At 39.4% G+C, this 17,919-nt stretch overlaps 1 protein-coding gene across 2 annotated transcripts in view; it reads right to left on the bottom strand.

The window, feature by feature from the left end:
• Positions 1-17,919, bottom strand: part of ARHGAP10 (Rho GTPase activating protein 10) — a 290,156-nt gene that overhangs the window by 155,300 nt on the left and 116,937 nt on the right. For both annotated transcript variants that reach the window (XM_046657071.1, XM_046657070.1), the window contains exons 8-10: positions 10,348-10,477; positions 6,473-6,579; positions 4,686-4,780 (exon numbers count right to left, since the gene is read on the bottom strand). In XM_046657071.1, the coding sequence (XP_046513027.1) occupies positions 4,686-4,780; positions 6,473-6,579; positions 10,348-10,477 (332 nt within the window). The remainder of the gene's footprint in view (positions 1-4,685; positions 4,781-6,472; positions 6,580-10,347; positions 10,478-17,919) is intronic.

Below are 17,919 nucleotides of genomic sequence, written 5' to 3'. Positions count from 1 at the left end.
CAGGAAAATAAAAAAGAGAAGAGCTTATCTCATTCAAACTTTTTCACTCAATGATACCCTCAAAACTCCAGAATTAGGGTAGAGACCTCAAAGCACACTCACCACCCTCCTCCAGATTTTGCTCCAAAAGTGGGAGACCAACAGCAACACACTGACAGTGAGGGGTGGCAGGAACTCAAGGGCCCCCACAAGAACTATCCATTGGTAACATCAAACCTGAGTAAACATTTCCCTGTTTAGAAATGAGGAAATAAACCAGAGGCAACAGGAGTCTGTAACTCAACTGAGAAGCAAAGTGATCCTAAAGACTCAAGGAGACACATACACAAATAAAGTTATTTTCAAGTTAACCAAAAAGCTTTAGAAAAAGTCTTACAGTAAGTATGTATTACTTTTGAAAAAAATATATGGAAGAGATCCAGGTAGAGACAATCAGTTTGGGAGTTACCAGAATATGAAAGACACTTAAAGTCATGAGGCTGGTCAAGATCATAAGGGTTAGGGTTAGGGGAGAAGAAATCTAAGGACTGAGCCCCAGACAACTCCAACCTCAAGAGGTCTTGGCAAAGAACTGGCAAAAAAGTCTAAACAATGAAAAGCCAACGAGGTGAGAGAAAAAACAGGCAGGGGTTATGTCCTTGGGCCAAGGGAAGCAAGTGTATCATGGAAGAGAGAGTGACTGGCTATGTCAGATGCTGCTGCCAAGAAAGAACAAGAGGCCTGAGAAGTGACCACTGGACAGAGCAGGAAACCACGATGATCTTAACAAAACAACAGCAGTGGAGAGGTGGAGGCAAACGCCTGATTGGAGAGGGCTCCAAAAAATATAGGAAAAAGGAAATTTTAGGCCCTAAATAATAGCTTTTTGAAGAATTCTTGCTGTTTATGAGAGGAGAGAAACGGGCAGTAGACCAGAAAGCAGATGGGTGACAATAGGGTTTTCTCATTCGTGATTGTGGTGATATTTTTTTTACATGGATGAAATAAGAATATTTTCTATGCTGATGGGAATAATCAGTGGAAAGGGGAAAACCAATGTTAACAAAAAAGAAAAGGAAGAATTGCTTGAGTGATATCCTGGAGGAGAGAGAGGATGGGAAGAGAGAATGGAGACAACTAAACAGAGAGATTGGCCTCAGTTAGGAACACAAACAGCTCACACAGTGATGGAAGAAAGGCAGGGTATCTGCGCACTGATGATGGAGTGAGTATATAAGGCAATGGAAGATCTCTTCTAATTGCTTGTTTTTCGCAACAAAATAGGACAAATCATCAGCAAAATCATCAGGAAAGGGAGGAAGTACCAGAGGCTTAGAGAGAGAGGAAAGTATGAAATATTCATCAGTAAAAAGAATAAAGGAACTAAGAAAACATAATACAATTAGTGGTTAGAATTAATGGCCTATTTGAGGCTAGCAGTCATGAATTTGAAGTGATCTTAGTGAACATGGTTGAATACGTCTCTCTAAGAACAGAAAAGGCCCAGTTAAATCTTACTTAAGTTGGGGTTGTGAAAATAAGTAAAATAAAGGAAAAGAAAGGCAATGGAGTTGAATGTATTTAAAAGAGTGACTATGAAATTTAAACTAGGTAAGGAAAAAAGTGAGGGTGTGCAGGGGCTGAGGAACATCAGGATCAAGTGATTATGGTCCTTCATGGGGAATCTAAGGATACTTACGAGAAAAGAGTAAGCAGCGAAGGATAGAGGTGGTGTCACAAAGAGAAAGTCTTGCAGTTGAGATCGCAGTGGGGGTTGCAGGCCCTTGTAAGGACAAGATCTAAGGAATGATCATGAGAGGGAATGGCTGAGGTAGGGTAAAGAACAAGATGACTGAAGGAGAGGAGTCCAAGGAGTCAAGAAGCAAAGAGCTAAAAGGATCATCCGAAGTGATATTGAAATTACCAAGAATTATATTAAGGTTTGAAGATATACCACACGAGGAGCTAAAGATTCTAAAAGCAATTCAAAACATAGAAAAAAGTAAGAAAAATATAGACTGTAGAGAGATACACTTTGAGGGTGAAAGCTTGTGAATGGACAGGTATAGAAAGATAAGAAAAGGCAATCAGAGAGATCCAAGAAATTTGGGGAGAATCAGCATGACTCACTGTCATGGAAGTCAAAGGATGGGAGAGTTGTGGGAGTTAGAAGTTAAGTACCAAGTCAAACGCTGCTGAAGCTAGACCCAATATCCTACTGGGTTTCTTACTGAATGATCCACAGCAGTCCAACTCAATATGAGCAAAACTGAATTCATCATCTTCCTCCATCCTTATTCCTGCTTGGTTTTCCATCTTAGTAAATGGCACCATCTAGTTGCTCAAGCCAGAAATCTTCCCCTCCTTTACCTTATATTCCAACATCCAATTTATCTCTAAATTTGTATATAAAAATCTCCCTTAAACGGAGCCCCCAGCCTCCATTCCTAGTGCCTACACACCAACTCATGGCCCTTTCACCTACTGTTGCCATCTCCAAACCTTTCTCTACTCTGCCAGAGTGAGCTCTGAAAAGTGTATTTATGCCACTCACTGCCTTGCCATTTAATGAACTAAGCTCAAAAATCTTAAGGTCAGGCCCTTGGCCTTATCTCAAGCCTCCTCTCCACTCTTCCTGGCTCTCTGCTCCAGTGATACTGACGGTCCCCAGGGACCTCAAACGGGTCACATCCTCTCTTGTCTCCAGACCTTCACACATACTATCCACTCTGTCTGGAATATGAGTCTCAATCCCAACCGACTCCAAATAATCCTTCAGTTATCCATTTAGAGGTCAGATCCTCTGTATGCCTTTCTTTAACCATCTAGACTGGGTTAGGGGTCCCCCTACTCTGATTCCTAGAAAGAAGCTCTGGGTGTCAATAGAAGTAAATGAGAGATTTCTCCAAGAAGAAGCAGGCTGAAAGGGTGGAGATCCAACCTCCTACCCTATTTTAGTAAGAAAACTTTTATTCTCTTTGATACATGCATAACATTTCATTTGAAAAGAAGGTCTCCCTATAAAGCAGTTTGAAAACCACTAGAATAGATCACCTCTAAGGTCTTCCCCAGTTCCAAGAGTCTCCTTACAAGGTACTGTCCTTTATAGATAAAAGTAACTCCATGGTAATCCCTCATGAATCTTTGTGAGGAGTAGGAAGAGGTTACACCATCATTAAGGATCATGGCTGATGAGCATTCAGCATGATCAAGGTCTTAGGGAAAATATGGGTTTAGGCAAAAATAATACAAATTGTATTAGAACAATATACGAAAGTACTAGGGATTAACCTCATTTAACACATTTTCTAGTAGACATCTCTGCTGATTCACTTTTGTCAATTATTTAGGAAACAAAACAATTACATGGTAATACTCTGAGGCCCTTAGCATAGTGGTTAAGAGCTTGGGCTCCAGACGTAGAACGCAGGAGTTCAAATCTCAGCCCTTCCACTGACTAGCTACACGACCTTGGGAGAATCACTTAAGCTCTCTATGCCCCACTTTCCCACCATAAAATGGGAAGGGTCATATCTAGCTGATAGAGCTGTGGTGAGGATTAAATGAGATAAAGCATAGTAGAAATCAGAACACTGTCTGAGAAAGCATTCAACAAATGCTAACCATGGACGTAAGCACACGTATGTATGCTCAAGTTTATTACACAGCCTGAACCCCTTCTTAAAGTTTTTGAACCAGCATTTACTGGCTTGAAATTTAACCTCTTTCACAATGACATTCCCTTTCATTTTTTTCCAGTCTTGGCAAAACGCTTATTAAACCATCTGTCCTTTATCATGGTGCTTAAGAGCACATTTTCATGTACCTCATCTTCAAACCACTTACTAGAAAGTAGAACACAGATCTTCTCTCTCTGCACTAACCCCATAGACTCAGTTATATCATCTGAGGGAAGAGGAAGCATTCATTATTTTTGTATTCTTGGGTCCTGACCTGAAATGAACTTTTGTGCAAAAAAATCTCATACTGCAAACTTTTATTATACAAACATGAGACAACATTATCTAAATACCATTGTTGCCAAAACCATGGCTGGCAAGGAACCACCGTACTGACAGCCATTACAAAAGAAATGTTCAATGAGTACCATGATTTTCCTTAGTGCTACAGGAGGACATAGAAATAAATGCCAGACAAGTCTGACAAATACTGTCAGATGGACTTTCTTCTTTTTTTTTTTTTTTCCCACTTCCTCCTCTCTGGCAAAGATTCTTTTATAACTCAATAACTCAAAGTCATATACCAAGAAAAAAAATAGTCTTTGAATAAACAGAGTTTGCCTATGACCTTCCACCACAAACAGAGCGTATACATTGAAAATTCCCACAGTGAAAAATGAATATTGCTCTGTATTAACAGCCATCGCCACCTCTGTTTAGCTTTGTCACCCACTTCCTTACTTTCACTCATTATTCTTTTAGTGCCACAAATGAGGTTTGGATCAACAATGAAATACTCCATGGTTATTTTTTAAGTGACAACACTGGTTAGAATGACTCCAAACTTCGGCCAAGATTAAGCTATCACTCCACAGCTAAACACAGTGACTGAGGCTAAACAGCTCACAATGAATACATTGCCTGGAAATGTAACAAGATAACATTCTTTTAAGCCATGGAAATCTCAGTTGCAATTAACCTGTTTTTTTAAAAAATCATTTAAGTCCAATAATTCCAGTAACTTACCGGTCAGCGGCTTCAACATCAAAACAAAACCTTCTGTCGATGGAGTCAGTATGCCTTTTGGTACATTCTTTCAAATAGAACACCTCTCCATCCCCCTACAAATAATCATTTTAAATATTCTCAAAAACTACAGTATAAACATATATACCCTGAAGCACCCTATATTTGGGGGAGGGGGGGCAAAGTTCAAAGTTTTAAGTCTCTTTATCCTATTCTCTTTTGAACTAGTTTACTTAAAAACACTATTAAAACCTTAACCATTTTTGTCATTCTCCTTTTCTTATGGTTTTCTAGATCCTGCTTTGATTACAGTAACATTAAACCAGACCTCATGAGTGCTAATTTTAAAAGGTGGATTACCAATAGAGTTTCCACATGCTAGAATATGTCACCCTCTTATTGTACGCTTTTAAAAAGAATAATTTGGTTTTATATCACATTACATTATACCATATAAAAATTTCAATTCCATGTGAATCTACCTGAAAGTACACCGAGGGCCTTAGATCAGCTATTGTGATCCAAACCACTCAATCTACGTGGTTTTTCTGTTTCCTAAATGAATCACCCTGAATTTACTTAATTTTCTTTTTTTTAATATGGTACCATTTTACCTCACTAAACCATCCTCTCGAAGAGCATAAAAAGGGGTGGAAGACAGAGAGGTAGAATGCAGGAACACAGTCATCAGTAAAGAACTGTAAGAAGTCTGAGTGCACACTTGGGGAATGTTTTAACATTTTCTGGAATATGAGGATCTCCAGATAATATTGAGCAAACATTAAATATATAAATATCCAAAATATCACATTCATTATATTCTAAAGGTGGCTAAAACAGAAAGAATCATTAAGTGGACTTGTCTCATGACTTGAGTTAGCTCTGACAGGATATCCAGATTCAAACCTCAAGCTCAATCTTAATCTCATCAGCCTTCAAAAGTGACACCCTCACTTCCTCCTCTTCTCCACGGTCCTGATCTTCCACGTCTATTTCATTATTAAAAAGTGTGTTTGTATTACAAGCTGCATTAAATATTTCTCAGGAGATGCAAAATATATGTAAATAGAAATGAACTTGGGTTAATCCCATATTCACATGAGCAAAATCATGCCCATCTATCCAGAAAGCAATGAATTAACCTTCTTTCTTAAAACATCTTTCCAATTCTATGCAATATTGATGGAAAGAGCTTTGTCTCCAGACTACTGATTATCTCTATGAGCTGCAGCTGCTCTTTAGAATACCTGTAAAGATCACCCTTCCTACAGCCAACTCCTGTGGGCTGTTGCTCTTTTCTTGCTATCATGCATTGTTTTGCTGTTTATTTCTATAGGAAGGGTAAACTAAATGGGGCATATTTAAGTGAGAACTTTGACAGTCTAAGTGAAAAACCATAAAATTCATTATAGATCATCACTCTATACTGTTTTCAGGGTGTGAATACATGTGTGCACGTCAGCTCTCCCGTGTAAATATGGACCTAACAGACCACTGAATCATGAAAGCTCACTGTAGGTGTTAATTTAATCTTCTAATAACAGTGCCATAAAAGGACTCTACTCCTCTAAAAAAAAAAAAAAATCTGACCATAAAAACCCATGCATACAATTCAAAAAGCACAAGAACTGTTGTTTTCTGGCCTATTTAGAACCAAAAGAAAACAAAGATCTTTATCCTAAACAGAAAATAAAATGTATTTATCATTAGCAAATATGAAAACCATTAAAATGACACTCTGAAAGACCACCTCATACAGAATACAGAGTATAAAATCAAATACTTACAAGTTTTCCCCCAGATCTGTGCTCAAATGGGATGATGTTGAACTTCTTGGCTGCTTTCCGATACATGCAGTAGTGTTTGACCCAACTAGACCCAAATGGAGCAGGCCCTGCAACGTGAAATAGAACTTTCTATTTTTCCTCACAAATAAGCAGATATGCAGAATTCCAAACATATTACTAAAGAGGAAATCCCAATAAAAGCAGCAACTAATACAGCTCAAGGAAACAAATCAGCAACACTTGCTGGTTCTAAGCAAAGGGAAAAACAAGGGGGAATAATAAGGCTCAAAGAGATAATTGAAGAAAAGTTCCTAATAGTTTCAGCAACACAGAAGTGATTTAAAGACCAACTTTTAAAATAGTTTGCTAGCCTGTTATATCTCCTACCCAAACAGCTCTTAATTATAAGCTCTATTTTTTGTTTGCTTCTAGACATTAAGAGCTCACGAGGGTTTCCAGAATTCCATACAATACATATGATGGTTTTGGATTCCCTTTTGGTCTCTCAAAAAGACAGACCACTAGAATCACAGTGCTTAAAAAAAACAGCTAGTCTAGAAATCCATCTGGCGCTTTAAGTCCACTATAGCACCTTGGTGAGCAGCTGCCCTTACCAACGACGGTAAAGCTAAGCTTTAGAGTGAAGCATGAAGAAGATAGGGGTGAGCTGGCCACACATGCACCAGAACATTCTCAGAACTACTTCTTACCTCTTCCTAAGTCAGTATTACCACCATGAGAGCTCTTAAAAGACAATGGTCAATGTCAGGGGTACCTAGCATCTAGAATTTCAAGCGCCAGTAAAAGTCCAACCACAACAAAACAAACGTTAAGCCCAACAGAGGTTGACAATTTATTCTTTTACCAAGTAAAGACGTTTTAAAAACCCAGCAATTTACATCCATTACCACCATCATTTCACCTAAAAACAAACAAATTAAGCATCTATACCTAAGACTCAAGAAGGACAAACTTAGGAGGGAAAAAAGGACAGATTTAAAAGGAATGCATTTACTGGAGAGGATGTGGAGAGAAGGGAACTCTTGTTCACTGCTAGTGGGAGTACAAACTGGTGCAGCCACTATGGAAAGCAGTAGGGAGTATCCTCAGAAAATTAAGAATAGATCCACCATTTGATCCAGCCATCCCACTGCTGGGTATTTATCCAAAGAACTTGAAAACACAAAGGCATAAAGATACTTGCACCCCTATGTTCACTGCAGCATTATACACAATAGCCAAGACTTGGAAGCAACCTAGGTGCCCATCACGAGATGAATGGATACGGAAGACGTGGTATTTATACACGATGGACTACTACTCAGCCATAAGAAATGATGAAATCCAGCCATTTGTGACAACATGGATGGACCTTGAGGGTATTATGCTGACTGAAATAAGTCAGAGGGAGAAAGTCAAATACCATATGATCTCACTCATCAGTAGAAGATGAAAACAATGACAAACACTTAACATTGGAGACTGAATTGGAGGTTACCATAGGGGAAGGGGGGAGGGGGGAGGGCAAAAGGGGTGATTAACCTCACATGTGAGGGGATGGACTATAATTAGTTTTTGGGTGGTGAACATGATGTAATCTACACAGAATTAGAAACATACTATGATGTACATCTGAAAATACATAAATAAATAAAAATTTAAAAAGGAATGCATTTAGCTTTAAGAAAAGGTAATTACATTATCTTGGGGGGGTGGTTGGGGGGTGGGTTGAGGAGTTACTGGACCACAGTAAGTCTCATCTCAGATCTTCATTCGTCCAAAGATCAGATCCAGGAGCCACTGGTGAATGTGAGCTCAATAACTAGCATTTGCACCATGTTCTATGGTTCACAAAAATATTGCATAGGTATTTCATTCAATACTAAGAAAAAAAACCTCAAGAAGGGGGTGGTATATTATTGCCTTTTTAACCTGAGAAAACTTAAGCTTAGAACAAATGCCTGAGAAATAGCAAAGCCAAACCTCTCACAGTCGCTGGCCCCAAATATCAAGGTCTTCCCACTAGTTAAGCTACCACTCCCTCCTGACACCCACCTGAGCCTACTATTCAATCAGCTCTGAGCATACAGGCTAATGATGCTTTTCCACATCCCTCCAAGCTCCAGGCAACACTGCGGGAGAGGGTGCAACAAAGACTCCAGTGTGAGACTGACAATTCCAGCACTTAGGAGTTGTATGAACTAGGGAACGTTATTTACCTCTCAGTGCTTCCATTTTCTCATTGTAAACGGGGTAACAATAGTACCTTACCCTTTCTAAGGTTTTTTAACGGATTAAATGAGATAAGTTGTTGAAGAGCTTAGCACAGTGCCCAGGACACAGTTAACAAGAATTTTGCTATTGTTTCTGTTGTTTTTTGCATCTAGTTTCAGCCCAATTCCTCTCAAAGCCAGTAAGATAAGCAAGAGTTATGAATCTAAAAATTAAAGTTTCCTATGATTTTCTAAAAATTAAAGTTTCCTCTGATTTTCACTTGGGCACATAATACAAAAATTCTATCCTTCTTATGTCTTTACCCTATATTTGGGTTTAGTTCTTTCAAATTCAATAAACAAACTGAGATTTAAGAAGATAAAGCATCAGATAAATTCAGAGTTCTGCCATGCCATGTAACTGTTCTTCACGAGACATGATAACCCAGATCAAATAAGGACAAACAGAAAAAGAAAACTATTCTGCTGACTGCATATAACATGAACTTCCATTCAAAGGACACATCCATTCACACAGCTGTTCCATGAGTATTCTCTGCTACTAAATTGGTCAGTGTGAAAGTCCTGTAAATCAGCCACACTTAACAAGTGAAACGGACTCTGTAAAGCACCCTGACGACGGTCGAGGGTGGGAAGGGAGGAAAATAGTAAATACGGAAACATTTTCACATTCTCCTCTTCTCTACTAACCAGCAATCAAGTTCTACAGTTGAAGTAGTCAACTTTAAGAGCTTAACCATTAAAATAAAACCAAACTGTCAAAAGTTTGAAAGAGTTTTTGAGTGCCTTGATTTCAAAATAAGGACACTCTATGCACCACATATTCACTAAGATAGCAACAACACTAAAAACTGTGAGGTAAGTCAGGATGCCATCTAGGAATATTTTCTATAGTCATCTGCAATCAATCTGATAATTTTAGTAAGAAGTAACTATCTCAGAGTGGTGTGGGAAGAAATGATATGAAGGAAGAAAAGAAATGTCTCTCTTCACCATGGAGGCGTAGGGTTGCGGGGGGGTGGGGGGGGAGGTGCCTATGTATACGAATGTGTGTGTGTGTTTGTTGGTGATAATGATGGGGGTGAAGGGAAAGGAGGAAAAAGATAATACTGCACATCACTTTCAGTCTTACACCCCTTATACCAAGTTCGGGTTCCCTCACAAGGAAGTTTTAGCAAAACGTGGTACAGAAGTCGGGGGTGCAGCTAGAAAGCTGGGTGCTCGCACAGTTCTAATCTCACCATCCCCTCCCTAAAGCAGGAAGTTGTTTTCCCCAAAAATGCAAATTACACTTTCTAGGGTAGAAGGAGACAAAGAAACCAGTAGGAATAATTATTCCAAAAATACCAGAGTAATTACAATAAGAGGGTTTTTTTTTTCCTTTTTCTCCCCAAAGCCCCCCAGTACATAGTTGTATATTCTTCGTTGTGGGTCCTTCTAGTTGTGGCATGTGGGACACTGTCTCAGCGTGGTTCGATGAGCAGTGCCATGTCTGCGCCCAGGATGTGAACCAACAAAACACTGGGTCTCCTGCGGCGGAACGCACCAACTCAACCACTCGGCCATGGGGCCAGCCCCCACAATAAGAGGTTTTTAAAAAATTTTTAATTAGTCATTTGTCACTGTCGGAGGGCCTCTTACTTTTTTCCTGTACATACAGGTAGCCTTCTGCTGTGAACTGACTTGCTCGTTTGTGGTCCTTGGGATTCTGTCTGATTTTGTTCATAAGCTCTTCCACTTCTGACCTTGTTCCTTCAAAACGATTTCGTGTCTGAAATAGATTAAAAAACACATATAAATTCTCACGTGAGTTTTCCTTTTTTTTTTTAGTCTCTGATTTTTAAGACAGTGGTTAACTATAATTAAATTTGTAGGATTTTTCTATAAATTTTTCAAAATATACCTATCCTTTCCAATGTGTCTCTAAGATTTTGTTGAGATTATTGTTCAAAGACACAAATTAGTGGTAAAATAGCTAATAGAGGGGTTTAAGTCAAGGTAACTAGAGGTTATTTACTTTTTTTTTTTTTCTTTTTCTCCCCAAAGCCCCCCAGCACACAGCTGTGTATTTTCAGTTGTGGGTCCTTCTAGCTGTGGTACATGAGACGCCACCTCAGCATGGCTTGATGAGTGGTGCCATGTCGGCGCCCAGGATTCAAACCAGAGAAACCCTGGGCCACCGAAGCGAAGCACGCAAACTTAACCACTCAGCCACGGGGCTGGCCCCAAGGTTCTTTACTTTGAAGCTTGCTAACACCCAGAATAATTCTATTATTCAACATAAGAATTCCTGCCCCTATGTCTCACAATATTACTAAACCTTAGATTTTTTTTTTAAAAAAAGCTCATAACATACCTGTCTGGGAAGTCTTTCCTTTGCCAACAATCAATCTGACTTGTTATTACTATTATGCTAGCAATATGTCTAAGTACTCAGAATCTGAAAAACTTAGCTCTTCTTTGCAAAGTAATAAATACAAGTGTCGTTTTTTCCAGGTCATGGCAACCGCACTTGCAAATGACATTTCTTCCCAGAAGAAGGGAGGGAGGGAAAAATCTCACCTACAAATAATGTCTTTGATATGGGAAGAGACAAATCACATTTCTGAAACCCAGGAGACTTGGCATGCCAATATCTCTGTCAAACAGCTACACTGAACACCTACACGCAAGGGGAAGTAACAAAATTACCAAGTCACTGTGATGAGTCAGCACCAGAAGTTTCTGGACATTTCTTTCATCCACACTCAGAAATAATTGTATTAATACCAAAAAACTGCTGATGTGAAACTGCGGAGGAGCTGAGATGAAAAATTATTATTGAAATTTCTCCTCTCTCCTCCCTATAAGGAAAGGGGTTAGCAAGGGTCCTAAGAGCAGAAAAATGGTAGAACGGCACTTTTTTTTTTTTTTTTAGGGAGATAGAGAGTCTGATAAATGTAGATTGCAAAGAGGAAAATTTATCTGCAAGGACTTATTTTAAACACAAGCTGAGAGTTTTCTAAAAAATCTGTTTATATACTAGAAGAAAATGCAGGGCTGCAAAGAGGGGAGAACTCATTTGTCGATGTCCAGCTCCCTCTTGCCTTCCCATTTCTCATGTCTCCAGGGTTTCTTGTCCCATCTTAATACTGATTATACCTGATTTTATTCTCCTCCTTTGTCACTTTGCTGAGATTCTTTCCAACCCTCACTTTTTTCTTCGTGTGTGTGTATGTGTGTGTAATATTTATAAACTTGCTCATATATAGCCCGTCCTGGTGGTCTAGTGGTTAAGATTCAGCGCTCTCACTGCCAGGGCCCAGGTTCATTTCCAGTCAGGGAACCACACCTCCCATCTGTCGGCTGTCATACTGGGTGGCTGCATGTTGCTGTGATGCTGACAGCTATGCCACCGGTATTTCAAATACCAGTAGGCTCACCCATCGTGGGCGGGTTTCAGCAGTTTCCAGGCTAACACTAGGAAGAAGGACCTGGCCACCCACTTCTGAAAAAATTGGCCAGGAAAACCCTATGAGCAGCAGGGGAGCACTGTCTGATAGAGTGCCACGGACAAGAGGATGGTGCAACAAGACTGGGCAGGGTTCTGCTTTGCTGTACAAAGGGTCACAAGGAATTGGAATCGACTTGAAGGCACCACCAACAACAACAAAAAATACATATGTACACATATATGCATGCCATATATGTATAGATGCCAGCATACACACGTGAGCACACACATATACATTCCTATTTACCTGATGAGTTGCATCCAATACTCTCATTATTTATGGGGTTTTTTGGTTTTTTTTAAGATTGGCACCTGGGCTAACAACTGTTGCCAATCTTTTTCTTTTTTTTTTCTGCTTTATCTCCCCAAACCTCCCCTGTACACAGTTATATATCTCAGTCGCAGGTCCTTCTAGTTGTGAGATGTGGGATGCCGCCTCAACGTGGCCTGACGAGCGGTGCCATGTCCGCGCCCAGGATCCGAACCCTGGGCCGCGGGAACAGAGCGTGCGAACTTAACCACTCAGCCACAGAGCTGGCCCCTCATTATTTATGTTAATGCTCAAATTGTCCTAGATTTTACCAGCAGGAGCCCCTTCTAGCTGGCTCCCCTGTCTTCAGATATGCCCCCTTAATTCTCTGAGTAATGCCTTACTTTTTACCTATCCCAGGTTCATCTTACACTTTCCCTGTCCTAGTCCTAGAATCAGCCATTTCCCCAAAGGAACCCTTGCTTCTTTTAGTGAAGGGTAGTATTTAGAAACCAAGATCTGGGCACAGCGTGCCCACAGCTAAGGGAGTGTCATTGCTCCCAGGGCTTCTTGGCTGACAGACTGAGGAAATACAGGTATACGTATATACACATACATATGTATTTATACAGACATACACATCACGACTCCTACATCTAGCTATGTATTTTAAAACCCATTAAGTTCATACCAATAAATCTAAGTTCAACCCAATACTTCAGGTTTCTTTCAAGCCTACCCCTTTCCAATTCTGTAAATTTCTTTTCAGACACTAAGAAGCCTGGCTCCCATGATGCTCAATACATTTACTTATTTGCTCAATTAACACAGCTGCTCAATGTAACCAATCTCCCAAATCTTCCAGCCACCTCTTCTGCATGCTGCCTCTGTACCCTCCCACCATCACCCGGCTTTCCCTGCTGCAGACCCCTCCCTGCAGCGCCCCTCGCCCTCACTGCCCTGCTTCCTCAGATGCTTATGACTCTGCACTGGGAAGGGAAGATGTTCATCATTTTAGGCAAATAGGAATGGGGGTAAAAATGGCTAGAACCTAGCAATCTCTAATTATAAACTCCAGATATATACAAAGATATCATTGAATTGGTAATACGGTTAGACTGTAAACATTAAAATAGGTAATATTAGAGTGTTTACACTGTGGGTGGCACTACTGAAAGCATTTTATGGTGCTTTATTCTTCACCATAACTGATGAGACAGCCGAGCACTACCCAATGGCAATAAAACACCATTGCTGTATTATTTCCTTTCCTTTCCGTACATGCTTTGGTAAATAAACAAATTTCCAAACAAATCATTCTTAAATTAAGCTTCATAAATTAAATATCACTTATTTGTGGGAGGAGGACTCAATTTGGGAACTAAGCTGGAATTCAGACACCTTTGAATATCTTGGAAAACTAGTGGGTCAGGTTTAGCACATGTTCACTCATATTAAAGGGAAAAGGAAGAGGAAAGGGACAAGGAGCTATTCATCAAGTTATACCCAGAAATAAAGCTTTAAAGGCAGAAGGCAAGGCTGACTCCAAGTACGGATTGCCATTTTTCATTTAAGTTTTCTCATTCTGGCCCCATGACCTCATCAGGGAACAAAAAACAGGCGAGCGTAACTACAAATATGAAGAGGGTTTCATGAAACAGCTGTAAAACATCAGGGGTGGGCCCCATGCAGCCCTGCTTTAATTATCTTCCAAAATAATATAACAGAACAAGGGGCAGGGGAGGGTCACACACACACCCCTCACTCACTGCAATCCCCATACCATACCATCAAGTGCCCTATGCATAGAGAGGCGTCAGAATAAGGAATGGTGCATAGGAGATCCCAAGTGAATAGGTGATCAAGTCTAAACACCTTAAAACACCTCCCATGGGGGCAAGGGAAAGTCAAGTCAGAACTTGTGAGAGATGGAGGTGAGCTGAGGTTCACCATCAGTGCCTGAATCTGAGTCCTTACAATTAAGGGACTACCATGCTACCCACAAGTTGTTAAGGTCCAGGGAAACAGATGGACATACCAGGATGTTCCACAACTCCTGTATTTACTGGCCCCAGACACATCATCAGTGATCCATTTCTACGCCACCACTAAATCTGAAACTAACCACCTTGGGCCCTGGAGCGAGTCCGCCCAAGTTCCAATGCTGGCCCTGACCCTAGAGCATCATGACTTCAGGAAGTTATTCTTCCTCATTTTCCTCATCTGTAAAATAGGAATAAAAAAACCTACATCGTGGGACTGTTATGAAGACCAAGTGTATAATCCAAATAAAGCACACAGGTAACACCCAGCACATGGTAACAAAATTAATTCAGGTGGTATTATTAGTATTACAATTAAGTCACTGAAAAGTCCTAACAATTATTCTCTAACAGAGGATACAAGATAATCTTCAATGTAAAACTGACAATTATTTTAAATCTGATTAGAAGGCAAAGTACACTTTAAAACTTTTTTTCAGATTATAAAAACCAACCCATAGCATTATAAACGGGAAAAAGGTTAGGGCACTAATAGTCTGTTTGGGGGCCAAAAGAAAAAGCATAAACAAGCTAAAAAGTGGCCATAAATCACCCCACCCCACCTCACCCCCGTGAAATAACCAGGCCCATATTTTGACACAATCACTTCCAATCACTCTCTTTTTTTGTTTTTTAAAGGGAGTTTTTCATTTTGGTGTTCCACTTTTCTCCCAACACTGTAACAAAAATATTTGCACAGATTCTTAAATTCTTCTTAACCACTCTTAGTATCTTCTAGTGATTCTTTATGAATCCCAAAATTGCTCATATTCCATTTCCTTCCAGGAAGAATTCTATTCTAGTCTCCTTTTCCCCATATTCCTCTGGGGATAGAGATCCCGAAAGTTTAAAACTCATTTTTTTAAATATCCTTTAATTTTGATACAATTTACATTCTTGTGTAAAATCTATTTTCTAAAAGCCATCTTGCTCTTTTTTGCTTTCCTTCTATTACACTAGCTTATGGAAAAGGGATGAAGACTGAATCTCTTTCCAAAAAAAGGTCTAACCATTTTTACAAGAGAAAAGGTGAAACTAGATGGGGAAAAATAGGTCATTTTCACTTTTAAATAACTTTTACCTTTTTTCTGATTATAAAATTATTTTGCTATTTTTTTACTACAGTAAAATACTTAAAAGTTGACCAAAATTATCTATAACATTATAGTGCACAGAGAGTTAATTCTAAGATTTGCTTTTAACATTTGGGTATGTTTCCTTAAATACATAAACGTACACAGCATAAAAAATAACACGTAACTGGGATTTTTGTAATACAGTTCTCCATAGCCAGCATTTTCCCTTTAATATGCTAAAAGCTGACATCATCAGGGAATGCAACAAATGGCCAAGAAATGAGTAAATTACAGCAACAATGAGGAGAGAGAGAGTAGGTGAGGTAGAATGAGTGGCATGTGTTTCAAAGGTGCTGCTATTTCTCAAGGGAAAAGAATGAGCTAAAAGGAAAAATGAAGAGCAAAGGCAACACCTAGTCAGGTGTTCTCAATACTGAGGGAGAGGTGGAAAGAAGAGCCTCTACCTGGAAGAGCTGCAGGAATGGACTCAGAAACAGCGGGAACAGAAAGACGAGAGGAATCTGAGAGAAGACGTCAAGGATTCAGGGCAACTCACCGACACCACTCAAGTTCCAGAGGACAAAGAAAAGGTTTTTTTCAGTAAACTGTTCTCTGCCCACTTGTCTATGGGAAACGACTGTTGTTATCAAATGTGTGTGTTAGGGCGCTAGTATTAATATAGTAACCAGGAGATTCTGTGCACCCTTTTAAATGAGACCTTGTCTTTAAGTTTTGCTTTTTATATTTCATCACAGAGTATTGCTCATTTTGCTCATCATATTTCATGACAGACTACTGCTCATTCACATTTAAACCTTTAACCTCTCTGAAATGACTGTGGTGTATGCAAGGTAACCACACACCCCATCCCCCCGAGGTGTGTGATAAGTGTACTTCCACCCACACACAAGCTGTGTAGGGACAGTTTCATTGAAGCCCCCAGGAGATGTGAGGACATCTTGAGACAGGGCTGACTTCACGGGCATGTAGCCTGTGCAGTCATACAGGTCCTGTGCTCAGACGGTCACACACTTGATTTAATGCTCTGCTGTCGCTGTGTCAAAATTCTTCATTTTCGACTAAGGAGCACTGCCTTCTCATTTTACACTGGCCCCACAATTTACAGATCCAGCTCTGCCTGAAGGTTCTCTCATCCAGGCCAGCCCTGCACTTGACAAAGGAGGTTCAGACAGAAAAAGTGAATTTCCACAAGTTATACAGCCAGTTAGTGGAGGAAAACAATCAGGATTATAATCTAATCTTCTAAACTAACTATGTAATGTTCTTTTTACAACACTGTGTTCTGCTGCCTGCAAAAGTATTCTGAAAAATCACAGCATCATTAGACTAAATATTCTACAACCTACAGAGACAATTTTTAAGTTAGGACTAATCTACACACACACACTTTGACACATATTTAAATTTTGTTACATTATAGTCACTGATGGGCAGAGTGGGGATCGGGGGTCTACTCTTCTAGTTATTTAACCCAACTGAATGTTCAAACTATCTACAAATAAAAATGGACACAAGAATTAAAAAAAAACAAGAGATTTCGTTATCTACATTCCCAAGTATAGGAACTATATCAAAAAAAAAAAAAAAAAAAGAACTCAAAATCTACACAAAAACCATTCATCCTCAATTTCTAAGATTATAAGAAATTGAAGGTCAGGCAGCAAACAACACAGAGATTCCCATCCTTCTACTTGAATGTCTCTCAGTGTGGGCTAGGAGTTTGTTCCAAAACTAACTTACTGTATTTCTAACAAGGCCTGAAACTATACTGAACATAACCTGAATTCAATGAGGACACATCCAACTGAACATAACCTGAATTCAATGAGGACACATCCAAAACCAACTAAAGTGTTGAAAGGAAAAACATCCACCACCTTCTGATCAAAATCACATACATTATACTGTTTAATACATAAAGTTCTCCTAAATCTCTTTATCCAAGACCTAATAGAAAGCATACATTTTCAAGGAAAAAAATAAAGACCAATAGCAACAGTGAATACCACTACATTGGTAAACATGCATAAAACACAGGAATTAAGTTCCATTGGAACTATAAGCCTATCTGGGAATAAAAATCAAATAAGATACACGGGTAACAGAGAAGAAATTTAGATCCTTATATTTGAAATGACTTAAATCTAAAGTAGAGGTCTCTTTTGTCCGTTTCATACATAGAGAATTTAGAGCTACGTAACAAAGCTCACTCTTAGAATTGTGCCACAAAGCTACAGTTAACACTGCTGTATGGTATATGTAGAAAGTTACTAAGAGCGTACATCCTCAAAATTCTCAGCACAAGGAAAACAAATTTTTGTAACTATATGA

Source organism: Equus quagga, chromosome 3 (genome assembly GCF_021613505.1).
Source record: "Equus quagga isolate Etosha38 chromosome 3, UCLA_HA_Equagga_1.0, whole genome shotgun sequence".
Lineage (NCBI taxonomy): Eukaryota > Metazoa > Chordata > Mammalia > Perissodactyla > Equidae > Equus > Equus quagga.
The sequence above is the reverse complement of the archived record's forward strand: the minus strand, read 5'-3'. Positions and strand labels throughout refer to the sequence as shown.